This window comes from Pseudochaenichthys georgianus, unplaced genomic scaffold, assembly GCF_902827115.2.
Source record: "Pseudochaenichthys georgianus unplaced genomic scaffold, fPseGeo1.2 scaffold_1089_arrow_ctg1, whole genome shotgun sequence".
NCBI classification, from domain to species: Eukaryota; Metazoa; Chordata; class Actinopteri; order Perciformes; family Channichthyidae; genus Pseudochaenichthys; species Pseudochaenichthys georgianus.
Genome location: NW_027262047.1, coordinates 30595 through 44487, shown reverse-complemented (window position 1 = coordinate 44487; position 13893 = coordinate 30595). Strand labels below are relative to the sequence as shown.

Genomic DNA, 13893 nt, shown 5'->3' with positions numbered 1-13893 from the left:
CAGGACTCCATGCTGATGGACCAGAAGCCCCCCATGTACTCCCAGCAGTTTGCAGCCCCTCCCTCTCACCTCTCCCAGAGGGGGGGGTACCCCCTGCAGGACCAGGGCTTCCACCCCCTGGGGGGTCCCATGGGCCCCCGCCCCGGGTACCCCATGATGAGGATGCAGGCGAGACCCGGACTCAGGCCTGGGGGGGGCGTTCCAAACCAGCCGAACGCTCTGAGGCTGCAGCTGCAACACCGACTTCAGTCCCAGCAGGTACGAGATCGTGCATTTAGTGGCATCAGAACCAGGTTCATCACCAGGTGGGCGGACACGTACGAGGAATTTAACGTGGTGTCGTGGTGCATACATAAACTAAAATTCTAAACACAGATAGAGAATTATTTAAGAAAACTATAATAACATTAAGAAATATAGTCAAATATAGCAGTAGAAATAGAATGGAATAAAATTGTTGTTTAGTCAATTAAAAGTCGAGGCATTTTCTTTTTGTCTCGCTCCAATCAAACCATTTAATTTTAAGTGAATGAAAACCGTTTTAGTCATCAGATTAAATTCAATATTTCCGATTGTTGTCATAGTAACGCTTCAGTAACGCGTTGTTGTCTCATACAACTTTCTTTTAACAATTAGTAATATTTAATCTCCTCTTATTGTCCAATAAAGAAAATGTCTCAAGTATTTTCTCATCAACAATTCTGCACGTTAATATCGTCACAGGTACGCAGGTGCCCTGTCCTTATCGTCTCGTTCACGTCATAGAAAAACACAAATGTATTTAGTCAGGACTTTTGTGTTTAAGGACTACCGGCATGTAGGATTCCTCTTGATCGTTTCACACCTCTAAGCAGGATGACATAAAGCCGTCTCCCTGACCTCTGCCTGACCTCTGCCTCTCTCTCCCTGACCTCTCCCTCTCTCTCCCTGACCTCTCCCTCTCTCTCCTGACCTCCTCCCTGACCTCCCCCTGACCTCTCCCTCTCTCTCTTCCTGCAGAAACCGTCAGCCGATGATGGCTCAGATGAGGGCGTCTCAATGTGAACCTTTCCTCTCAGAGCCAGCAATCCCAACCAGGTAACTGCTCAGCTGGTTTGATAAACGGAGGGTTCCTTCACGTGGAGAAACGTCTCTGCTTTGTAGCAGCTCTACTAAACGTCTTAATGCCCCCCCTCTGACTGCACCTGTTGGACACCTGTATGCATGTTTGGTGCATATTCGATTACCGTACTTTCCGGACTATAAGCGCACCTGCATATGAGCCGCAGCAGCTAAACATGTCCGTCTGTCTTGCTCTCGTTCCGTCTCTCGGTTCCACTTTCACTTTGGCGCGCGACCTGTCTCGCTCTTTCCCGCCTCCAGCTTTTCCTGCTGAGCCCGCCGCTTAGAGGTGGCGGGGCGCGGACCGTCCTAGAGCCGTAGAGTAAAGGTGGTTAATTTTACCTGTAAAATCCATAGATGTAGGAGGTCCCCTAGTGGCCGTTAGCTGTACACAAAAATGGGGGGAAAAGTCGCGGCTTATAGTCCGAAAAGTACGGTAGTCATGAGGTTCGGCTTTACACATGTATTCCCTCCTCCTCCTTTGATGGATCGATCTCTCCTCTCTCCTTCAGGGCACCATCAATGCCCAGATGTTGGCCCAGCGTCAGCGGAGTTGCTAAGCAACCACCTGCGCCAGCGGCAGCAGCAGCAGCAGAGGAGCCTGGCCATGAGGGGGCCTCTCTCTGCCCCCAGCATGAACAACACAACCCTCGAGGGCCACATGCGGCCCCCCCGCAGTTCCCCTACCCTCCAGCTACGGTACCAGTACAGGCCTGGCCTCCCCCCCCCCTCTCCCCAAACCTCCCCCCCAACCCTCAGCTGCACATGCATGGCTCCTCCTCTTCCTCTACCTCCAATTCCTCTTCCTCCACCTCCGCATCCTCCTCCTCCCAGATGATGATGGGACAGTATGGGGCCGTACTCAGCCCCCAATGCAGCACAGTGCCTTTCAGTTTCCCAACTCAGGTACTGAAGACCCCCGTCCCTAGCCCGCTACATTCTCCATTCTCCACCGTGTGTGTGTGTGTTGTGTGTGTGTGTGTTGTGTGTGTGTGTGTGTGTGTGTGTGTGTGTGTGTGTGTGTGTGGTGAAAGCTTTGCACTGCAGATTACAGATGTATAGGGTTGGGTATCGAATTTCCACGATTCTGATTCCGGGTTCTTAACGGTTCTCAATTCCGATACGGTACATGTAAGCACAGACAATGCACTGCACTGTGATACTTTTTAAAATATACACACAACACATAAACATATATTAGTTTAAGATATCTTCTAGAAAGAGACATGACAAACCGAAATAAGTTTGACTCGGTAATGTCTTGTATCATGTATGTCATATAATGTATTTTATTAACGTGTGTGTGGTGTGTGTGTGTGTGTGTGTGTGTGTGTGTGTGTGTGTGTGTGTGTGTGTGTGTGTTGTGTGTGTGTGTGTGTGTGTGTGTGTGTGTGTGTGTGTGTGTGTGTGTGTGTGTGTGTGTTCCTTCATTGGAAACTCAGTCGGTTTAAGAAGAAGTCAGATTTGATTTAATCTGATTACTAATCACCTATTTGTAATGGTTTCAACAGATTACATGTGAACATTCATAAAGCATTTCACTTGAATTTGAACTAAATGTTTAACGGTCACATATCGATTACGTGTAGCCAGATTATCACAGTCTGAATCTCTTTGCACTCCAAAATGGAGTCCTGTGAGCACGTGTTTCTCCAGCAGGGGGCGCCAGCAGCTCATTAATGACCTGTGAGCACGTGTTTCTCCAGCAGGGGGCGCCAGCAGCTCATTAATGACCTGTGAGCACGTGTTTCTCCAGCAGGGGGCGCCAGCAGCTCATTAATGACCTGTGAGCACGTGTTTCTCCAGCAGGGGGCGCCAGCAGCTCATTAATGACCTGTGAGCACGTGTTTCTCCAGCAGGGGGCGCCAGCAGCTCATTAATGACCTGTGAGCACGTGTTTCTCCAGCAGGGGGCGCCAGCAGCTCATTAATGACCTGTGAGCACGTGTTTCTCCAGCAGGGGGCGCCAGCAGCTCATTAATGACCTCAGTGAGGAAGGACTGACTGTGATCTGTAGGACGACATGTTCCATCATCCTCTCAGTAACCTGACTGCCTTCATATCAATCAACTCCCTTTCCTCACTCCCTTGACTCCTGCTTCCTTTCCCTCCTGAACTCCCTTTCCTTACTCCCTTGACTTCTGCTTCCTTTCCCTCCTGAACTCCCTGTCCTTACTCTCTTGACTCCTGCTTCCTTTCCCTACTCTAAACTCCCTTTCCTTAGTCCCTTGACTCCTGCTTCCTTTCCCTCCTAAACTCCCTTTCCTTCCTCCCTTGACTCCTGCTTCCTTTCCCTCCTGAACTCCCTGTCCGTACTCCCCTGACTCCTGCTTCCTTTCCCTCCTGAACTCCCTTTCCTTACTCCCTTGACTCCTGCTTCCTTTCACTCCTAAACTCCCTTTCCTTACTCCCTTGACTCCTGCTTCCTTTCACTCCTAAACTCCCTTTCCTTACTCCCTTGACTCCTGCTTCCTTTCACTCCTAAACTCCCTTTCCTTACTCCCTTGACTCCTGCTTCCTTTCCCTCCTAAACTCCCTTGACTCCTGCTTCCTTTCCCTCCTGAACTCCCTTTCCTTACTCCCTTGACTCCTGCTTCCTTTCCCTCCTGAACTCCCTGTCCTTAATCCCTTGACTCCTGCATCCTTTCCCTCTTGAACTCCCTGTCCTTACTCCCTTGACTCCTGCTTCCCTCCTCTAAACTCCCTTGCCTTAGTCCCTTGACTCCTGCTTCCCTCCTCTAAACTCCCTTTCCTTACTCCCTTGACTTACTCCCTTGACTCCTGCTTCCTTTCCCTCCTAAACTCCCTTTCCTTAGTCCCTTGACTCCTGCTTCCTTGTCCTCCTAAACTCCCTTTCCTTACTCCCTTGACTCCTGCTTCCCTCCTCTAAACTCCTTTTCCTTACTCCCTTGACTCCTGCTTCCTTTCCCTCCTGAACTCCCTTTCCTTACTCCCTTACCTCCTGCTTCCTTGCCTGCTTCCATGCATGTATCTCACTCATCATAGTGTCACATTGACTCCCTTCAGTGAAGTCTAAATATCTAAATGCCCCCCCCCCTCTCAGGTATGAGCCAGCAGGCAGACGGGGGGTTTGTGAGCCCCGGGGCCCCTCAGAGCCCTCTGCTGTCCCCCCGCATGGCCCACACACAATCCCCCATGATGCAACAGGGCCAGGGTAACGCTGGCTTCCAGGCCCCCCCCGACATGAACGGCTGGCCGCAGGGCAACATGGGCGGCAACAGGTGAGCAAAACAGGCTCGATGCTGTCGTTACAGTTGGATATATAGATTTCCTGCTTCTCTGTTTTACATCGTGTCAAATTGACTATTTTAGGACATTTAAATGAATCTGATGAACTGGGATGGAGATCTTTCACTTTACACACTTCAAACTATTAACAACATAGGTTTCAGCAGATGAGTCATTCATTAGTGTTTTGATGCAGCCTGATGTCAGCAGCCGGAGTTGCCATAAATGATATGTATAAGAAACCCTCCCAACTATCTCCTCTGTGCTCCTAAAGCAGGGGGGTCAAACTCAAGGCCCGGGGGCCAAATCTGGCCCGCGACTTCATTTTATGTGGCCCTGCAAAAGCTAGCAAAGAATATAATGTTTATTATACGGTTACATGCTACTTTACAGAAGCCGGTTGCCCATAAACTACATGTCCCACAATGCATTTCGTTTTGTGACATGCGCACTAAAGAGACCTGGACTTCTGCTTTCAGATTTAGTTAATTACTAAGTTATTATCCTATCCCATAATAATCCAATTCAGAGGCAATAATGTAATATAATACATTATTTATATGATATATTTATATATTTATATTTATATAGTTACAACCGGCCCTTTGAGTGCAACCATAATGTTAATGTGACCCGTGATGAAATTCAGTTTGACACCCCTGTCCGAAAGCATCGTTTCCCCTCCGTTATTAAAGCATCGTTTCCTTTCTGTTATTAAGGCCTTTCTCCCCTCTCTCTCCCCCCTCTCTCTCCCCCCAGTATGTTCCCACCGCAGCAGGCCTCCCCCCAGTTCTCCCAGCAGAGCAGCAGCAACATGTACAACGGAGGAAACGCCATGAACCTCAACCCCGTGAACAACATGGCCGCCGGCAGCATGGGCCAGATGTCCGGCCAGATGAGCGTCACCTCCATGGCCTCGGGTCCTTCGCCGGGGCTGCCCTCCATGGGGCCTGAGCAGGTACACACATATTAACACTCTTAAAGAGCGGGAACTTAAGGGGGATTTAGAGCCAGAAATACCTGAGATTTCACTTTTTTAAAATTACAGTTTCAAGCCTTTTTCAAGCTTTGTTACGGTACGTCCACACAGCAGCTTTTCAAAAATCTTGAACATCTTGGAGCTGGGCGTGTCTGACAGCTTGGGGATTTTTTGCGACCAACAACCAATCAGATGAATGTCCCGCCCCCGACATACAAAGCATGCGAGCAATATATAAATATATAAACTCCCCAAACAGCCGAAACCCTCCCAGTTCCCCCACTGCCTCTGCCCCCTCCCTCCATGCCGGTTCCTCCGGTTTGGATCCCGGTAATAGTTCTGGTCGTAAAGAACCGGGTGATTTGCTCCCGTAACTTCTCGTTTGGAATATGAGGAAATGAACTGCGGTCTGGCTCTCCCTGCTTACACGCGGTTTGATTGGCTAGCGCTTCTACTGTCAGATTTGCATACACGTGTTTGATTGGCTGGCGCTTCCAGCTCGGCTTCAAAAGTTGAACATTGCTCAACTTTTGAATCCTGGACATCCTGGAAATCTTCGCTTCGCTCCCCCACAATGCAGTTCGGCGAAAAGCGAGGCAAAGTGACGTCATCCCCGTTCAAAGTCAACGGGCAGAGAAGCGGTGGAAGATTCGTCTGAAGCTGCTGTGTGGACGTACCGTTAGGGTGAGACTAAAACAGGTGTTCCTGCAACGGTTAATTTGAGATATTTGGCTGTCTAGCTTCCATAACACGTCTGTATTCAGACTATTGGAAAGAAATCAAACGATTATCATGCAATACATCATAAATTGGTTAATTTGTGTCCGTATATTTCGCTTAAATCGACCCAAAGTTAGCGTACATAATGCTTTCTTTGCATTTTTAAACATTCAAGAAAACCTTGGGAAGTTTAATAATGATACATATTCGCTATTTATTGTACTTTATTAGTCCCGGACACTAAAGACAAGAACTTGTTTTTAATGCACTCGTCAATTCTGCGAGTTTGAGCTGTCTTCAAACTCGTGGAACTTTGAGTCTGATGTCTCCTCATTAGCATATCGAAGCATAACGTGTCGGAACACTTGTAATGTAAAAAGTCGCCGTCTTACCACTCGCACATGTTCTGGAGCTGTAGAAAGATACGGTCATATTGGGAGAAGTTTAATGCAGTTGTCAAAATGATTTTGGTTTATGGAATCCCAAATACCTGCCCGGCGATGTATCGTGGGAACATTAAGGATGTTGTGATGGGAGGCGGTCTATATTTGATTACGGTTTTACTTGCAGCGAGTAAGAAAGCTATAACCGGAAATCGGCTTAATGTGAATGCTCCGACTCGGGAGCAGTGGCTGCAAATTGTTGAAGATATTTGTTGACATATGTTTTGAGAATCCAAGAGAATGCATTCAATAGAAAATGGGAATATTTACATGGTTGACACCAATGAGTAAGTGAATGACTAATTCAACCTTCATTAGCCGCCTTTAGCTTAGCGGAGGTGACGTGAAGTCATGTGACCGAGCTGTAGTTCCTTTATAGCCCAACATTAGCCTCCTTTAGCTTAGCGGTGGTGAAGTCATGTGACCGTGCTGTAGTTCCTTTATAGCCCAACATTAGCCACCTTTAGCTTAGCGGAGGTGACGTGAAGTCATGTGCCCGTGCTGTAGTTCCTTTATAGCCCAACATTAGCCGCCTTTAGCTTAGCGGTGGTGACGTGAAGTCATGTGACCGTGCTGTAGTTCCTTTATAGCCCAACATTAGCCGCCTTTAGCTTAGCGGAGGTGACGGGAAGTCATGTGACCGTGCTGTTCCTTTATAGCCTAATATTAGCCTCCTTTAGCTTAGCGGAGGTGACGTGAAGTCATGTGACCGTGCTGTAGTTCCTTTATAGCCCAACATTAGCCTCCTTTAGCTTAGCGGTGGAGACGTGAAGTCATGTGACTGTGCTGTAGTTCCTTTATAGCCCAACATTAGCCACCTTTAGCTTAGCGGTGGTGACGTGAAGTCATGTGACCGTGCTGTAGTTCCTTTATAGCTCAACATTAGCCTCCTTTAGCTTAGCGGAGGTGACGTGAAGTCATGTGACCGTGCTGTAGTTCCTTTATAGCTCAACATTAGCCTCCTTTAGCTTAGCGGAGGTGACGTGAAGTCATGTGACCGTGCTGTAGTTCCTTTATAGCCCAACATTAGCCTCCTTTAGCTTAGCGGTGGAGACGTGAAGTCATGTGACTGTGCTGTAGTTCCTTTATAGCCCAACATTAGCCTCCTTTAGCTTAGCGGTGGTGACGTGAAGTCATGTGACCGTGCTGTTCCTTTATAGCCCAACATTAGCCTCCTTTAGCTTAGCGGTGGAGACGTGAAGTCATGTGACTGTGCTGTAGTTCCTTTATAGCCCAACATTAGCCTCCTTTAGCTTAGCGGTGGTGACGGGAAGTCATGTGACCGTGCTGTAGTTCCTTTATAGCCCAACATTAGCTTCCTTTAGCTTAGCGGTGGTGACGTGAAGTCATGTGACCGTGCTGTTCCTTTATAGCCCAACATTAGCCTCCTTTAGCTTAGCGGTGGTGACGTGAAGTCATGTGACCGTGCTGTAGTTCCTTTATAGCCCAACATTAGCCACCTTTAGCTTAGCGGTGGTGACGTGAAGTCATGTGACCGTGCTGTAGTTCCTTTATAGCCCAACATTAGCCTCCTTTAGCTTAGCGGAGGTGACGGGAAGTCATGTGACCGTGCTGTAGTTCCTTTATAGCCCAACATTAGCCTCCTTTAGCTTAGCGGAGGTGACGGGAGGTCATGTGACCGTGCTGTAGTTCCTTTATAGCCCAACATTAGCCTCCTTTAGCTTAGCGGAGGTGACGGGAGGTCATGTGACTGTGCTGTTCCTTTATAGCCTAATATTAGCCTCCTTTAGCTTAGCGGAGGTGACGGGAGGTCATGTGACTGTGCTGTTCCTTTATAGCTCAACATTAGCCTCCTTTAGCTTAGCGGAGGTGACGTGAATACGGTATGTGTGAATATTGAAGGTCTTCAGACGACTAGTATTTATTGTGTTTTATTTTACACCTGATTTGTGTGTATTATGTTTTGTTGTTCTGTTATTACTGTTGTGAAAACTCAATAAAAACATAAATATAAAAAGTCACCGTCTTAATATCAGTTATCGAGTGGGGACGTTTCAGGGTGATATCTGTGAGTTAAAATATCCCCCTATTCACATGCAGCGTTTCTCATCAGAGGACTTTCGGGTCGCTTTGAGGAGTTGAAGACGAACTGTCCCTCGCACAGCGACCAGGGGACCCCGAAGCACTAACAGCCCCTCCGTATTTCCGTGTCTGAGTTATCGTAAGACTCTTTAAGTGTTTGGGCTTGTTGCATCGCCGCACTCGTGAATAATTTACTCGTTACTTTGCGTAACTCCTGTAGAGTTCTGATGAACTTAGAGGACAGTGATGTAATTATCAGCGTGCACTTTAGAGCCATTTAGCCCAGACGTTACGCAATGATGTGCAAACACTCCTCCGTCTGGACTCAGACCTGCACCGTGTGACTCAGACCTGCACCGTGTGACCTGCGCCGTGTGACTCAGACCTGCGCCGTGTGACTCAGACCTGCACCGTGTGACTCAGACCTGCACCGTGTGACCTGCGCCGTGTGACTCAGACCTGCACCGTGTGACTCAGACCTGCACCGTGTGACCTGCGCCGTGTGACTCAGACCTGCGCCGTGTGACTCAGACCTGCGCCGTGTGACTCAGACCTGCACCGTGTGACTCAGACCTGCACCGTGTGACCTGCGCCGTGTGACTCAGACCTGCGCCGTGTGACTCAGACCTGCACCGTGTGACTCAGACCTGCACCGTGTGACTCAGACCTGCACCAGGTGACCTGCACCGTGTGACTCAGACCTGCACCGTGTGACTCAGACCTGCACCGTGTGACTCAGACCTGCACCGTGTGACTCAGACCTGCACCGTGTGACCTGCACCGTGTGACTCAGACCTGCACCAGGTGACTCAGACCTGCACCGTGTGACTCAGACCTGCACCGTGTGACTCAGACCTGCACCAGGTGACTCAGACCTGCACCGTGTGACTCAGACCTGCACCGTGTGACTCAGACCTGCACCGTGTGACTCAGACCTGCACCGTGTGACTCAGACCTGCACCAGGTGACCTGCACCGTGTGACTCAGACCTGCACCGTGTGACCTGCACCGCACCGTGTGACCTGCGCCGTGTGACTCAGACCTGCACCGTGTGACTCAGACCTGCACCGTGTGACTCAGACCTGCACCATGTGACTCAGACCTGCACTCATATGGACGAGAAACAACAGATAACAATCAGACGTTTAATTAAACGTATCAGATGTATCCCCTTCTCGCTCCGAGGTGATTATTTAATGTCTGAACCGCTCCTGTTGTTGTGCGATGCTGTTGCTCGCGATGCTTTTAAGCCCAATAAAGCAGCATGAATATTTAACCTGCTGCAGTTTGATCGTCTGCACTTCAGACTCTTGCAACACGCCAGTATATCCGTCACTGGATTTATCCTCCTTCCACGATTATAGGAATATATTGGCACTTAGATTATTTCAATTATTCACCGTTCGCCCATTAGCGAGGTCTTTCGGTGATTTACTCGCTCCAGGAGGATTGTTTATGGGCTTTTACGGAAGGTCAAGTTCTGCCAGTTCAAGCGTGGTGTTGCTTTGTGTTTATTAAAGGGGGAATTAACCCTTAAAATAATCTTTCATATCGCATACTCTCCCAATTGTACCTTAAGTTCATCGTTTCTCTGGCGGTGAACACGGAATCAAAAGGCTGAGAAGTGTCTCGGGGAATATTGGTCATTTTTAAGAACTGAACAAATATTTTAAACAATTTTTTTATATAGTTTGTGGCTCAGAAGGAAGACCAGCTTTGAATATCATTGGTGTATTAATGTGATATATTGAATTATTCAGAAGCATCCTTATACATTTATGCTACAAAAAAGTGTGGCTAATGTTGAGCTATTAAGGAACTACAGCACGGTCACATGACTTCACGTCACCACCGCTAAGCTAAAGGAGGCTAATGTTGGGCTATAAAGGAACTACAGCACGGTCACATGACTTCACGTCACCACCGCTAAGCTAACGGTGGCTAATGTTGGGCTATAAAGGAACTACATCACGGTCACATGACTTCACGTCACCACCGCTAAGCTAAAGGCGGCTAATGTTGGGAACTACAGCACGGTCACATGACTTCACGTCACCACCGCTAAGCTAACGGTGGCTAATGTTGGGCTATAAAGGAACTACAGCACGGTCACATGACTTCACGTCACCACCGCTAAGCTAACGGTGGCTAATGTTGGGCTATAAAGGAACTACAGCACGGTCACATGACTTCACGTCACCACCGCTAAGCTAAAGCAGGCTAATGTTGGGCTATAAAGGAACTACAGCACGGTCACATGACTTCACGTCACCACCGCTAAGCTAACGGTGGCTAATGTTGGGCTATAAAGGAACTACAGCACGGTCACATGACTTCACGTCACCACCGCTAAGCTAAAGGAGGCTAATGTTGGGCTATAAAGGAACTGCAGCACGGTCACATGACTTCACGTCACCACCGCTAAGCTAAAGGAGGCTAATGTTGGGCTATAAAGGAACTACAGCACGGTCACATGACTTTAGGACTCATTCCTGCACCTCTCTAATATTATTTACCTCTGTTTTTGATTACTAAGATAAAGCCTAAGCTACTGTTTTTTTTATTTATTAGCATGCTAACGTGTGTGTCGTTTCTCTGCAGAAATACTGTTGACCCTCATGGAGTCGTCACCTGAACTTCAGCCGGAGAGAGGAGCGTCGGCCCTTTAAAGAAATTGTACAAACATGTAACCAACGACCCCCGCCTTCCCCCTTTCTACCCCTGCTTTTTGAGGGGGGAGACCCCGGAAAGTGATGGTGGAGGAGAGCAAGCATTCACCATGGTGTGACTTCCTGTGGGGGGGGGGGGGGGGGGTACTGACCCTGGGGGTGTTTGGGATCTTCTTCTGACGAATGTATTCCTCTCAGTGGACAGCGGCCATTTACAATCTCATCTCAAAATGACGTACACTGATTTTCGTCCGGCCGGAAACGGAGACTCCCGCCGGGTTTTGCCTTTTTTTGTTATTTTATTCTGATTATTTTAGTTGTCGTGGAGATGTAGAATGAAGATCTTTGAAAACACACTGCGGAAAATGGTTTGAGTGTACGATTAGACTAATTTAGTCAAGAGGTTTATATAGTGTATTAAATTAAGTTTTATTTTTCTGTATAGATTTTAATTATTGTAGATGATTCTTTATCCAAGTAGCAACGAGAGACGGGGATTTCTAAAAGGTGTGAAAGAGGCACTTTTGGTTTTTTATCATTTTAACAGTAACCGTCTTCGACTAACCTGAACCTGGATTATTCCTTGGTCCTGTACTTTCAGAAGAAGATGTCAGAAATATGGGTTTAAAAATGAATCGCCGAGATTGTACATACCGATAAGTAAGACGTTTTCTTTCCTATTTATTTCACCGCGTAGGGTTTGTTCCCCCGTCTGATCACGACTTTCTCGTGTGACGGTACGATGCAGACGGGGGGGGGGGGGGTACGGGGGTGTGCTGTGTATACAGTGTACAGATTATCGCTTGCTTCTCTGCCTTTAGCATAGAATCACCACGAAAAAAAACTCAACACAGCCATACACAAAACAAAGTGTGCTTTCTATGTCGTCTGGTTCTACGAGCTGCTCGGTGCAAACTGCTCCGGTGTGATGTAAACAAGCAATAACCTTTCTTTTTGTAATTTTTGTACAGTTTCCTGACTTAAAAAGGACACGTTTTTTGCTCCGCCTTTGGATGCAGTATTACATTTTTTTATTGCAGTTTGTACCAGGAGAGTCTCCACCCACACACGGCGATGTTAGATTATGCAGCAGAGGTCAGAGGTCGCGCTTCACCCTGCTCTGACACACACTTAGCCATATTTATGACCTCAGGCAGATATTAAACGACTCGCTGCTCTTTCTGGGGAGTTCAGCGCGGTCCGAGTCATCCTCTCTAACCTCAAAAATACATTTTATATATATATATATATATATATATACACAACCCAGGACAAACTTGGAGCAAGCCAAATGATCTTCACCTTTTTTCAATTGGATTTCTGAATTCTACCAGCTTTTATTTCCCTCGCTTCGAGGCCCGCGGAAACAAAGTCGATGTCACTACACAGGGTCCTGATGCGGAGAAGCAGGAAGTCATTCTGAATGTATTAAAGTCATTAAAGGATGTGACCTCGGCGTTCAGGGGAGCTTTCCCATTGGTGTAGACGAGACGACGCTGAATCTGAGAATCGTGTTCTTTTCTGTTTTTTTTGCAGACGTCTCACGTTTTGATAAGTGCTGTCGTGATTGTTTCACACAGTCGTGCAGGAAACGCCTTTTTGAGCCATTTAAAAAAAAAAAAAGTCCGATCACAGCCCTTTGCAAAATTTCCAAAGATTGTCAAGATTTTGAAAAACAAAACGATTTAAAGCCATGTGGTAGCAATGCATTTTTTTAGCATTTATAATGAGGACGGGAGCAGATCAATGCCCCCAACAAGTATCCAGGCGTTGGACCCACTAAAACTATTTTTTTCTCGTCAGCTTTTGGTTTTAAAGAACTTTAAATGCCCTTTTGTATTGTCTGCCAATTTCTTAGAGCTAAGATGCAACCTTGAAATGCTAACCACCCTTAGCATAATGCCTTAGATTTGTCCGTTCTTGTACATTACGCCGCTGTCTGTATAAATTTGTATAATGACTTGTGTACAATATGGAACGGGTGTATCATCGCTCAGTTCATGGCTCTCTGTCGTGTGTGTCCCCCCCCCCCCCCCCCCCCCCCCTCCTCTCTCACTGTTTTTGATGATATAGGGATATTGAAGCAATATGTAATATATGGACTTTCTGAAGAAAGCTTTGTGTTTCCCCCTGGTTTTATTTTCTGCATTGTTCACAGGAATCACACTGTATACCCGCATCCACCTTTGTACCCCTAGTGTGTGTGAGTGTGTGTGTGCGCGAGTGTGTGTGTGGTGTGTGTGTGTGTGTGTGTGTGTGTGTGTGTGTGAGCGTTTTATGCAAAGTTAGATATACAAGAGAAACCACAGTTATGCAAGTTGTGAACTAATATGGCTTCGCTGATGCTATTTGCCTTGTAAATAAAGAATTCTGTTATCGCAGTATTTAACAGAGTGACTCTTATTTCTGTGACTGAAATTTAAATATAATAACGCCCCCCCCCCCCCCCCCCCATGCATTGATTGTATTTCCATCATGAGTGCACAGAATATGTAACGCTTTATTAAAAACGGCTCAAAGCGACTAAATAACACTAATATTCAGTTATAACGTGTTTATTCCTGTGCTTGCTGCTTCCTTCTGTGTATTTGTTTATAAATGTAAAGTGTATACTGCATAGTGATACTGCAAATAAAAAATATTGATTGATTGATTGAGCGATAATTGGACATGAGATTAAGTATCTCACT

At 47.1% G+C, this 13893-nt stretch overlaps 1 protein-coding gene across 1 annotated transcript; it reads left to right on the top strand.

The window, feature by feature from the left end:
* Nucleotides 1-1037: 1037 nt before the first annotated feature.
* Nucleotides 1038-11339, top strand: LOC117440639 (nuclear receptor coactivator 2-like). Its single transcript, XM_034076870.2, has 5 exons — nt 1038-1077; nt 1614-2007; nt 4165-4342; nt 5109-5307; nt 11136-11339. The coding sequence occupies exons 2-5, from the start codon at nt 1974-1976 to the stop codon at nt 11145-11147; spliced, it is 423 nt and encodes a 140-aa protein (XP_033932761.2). The 5' UTR covers nt 1038-1077; nt 1614-1973; the 3' UTR covers nt 11148-11339.
* The last annotated feature ends 2554 nt before the right edge of the window (nt 11340-13893 follow it).

Bases quoted from the DNA above. Each gene is read 5' to 3' on its own strand.
- LOC117440639 (XM_034076870.2), top strand. From the start codon at position 1,974: ATGCAGCACAGTGCCTTTCAGTTTCCCAACTCAG. The intron at 2,008-4,164 runs GTACTGAAGACC...CCCCCCTCTCAG, and splicing joins CTTTCAGTTTCCCAACTCAG to GTATGAGCCAGCAGGCAGAC. The intron at 4,343-5,108 runs GTGAGCAAAACA...CTCTCCCCCCAG, and splicing joins GGCAACATGGGCGGCAACAG to TATGTTCCCACCGCAGCAGG.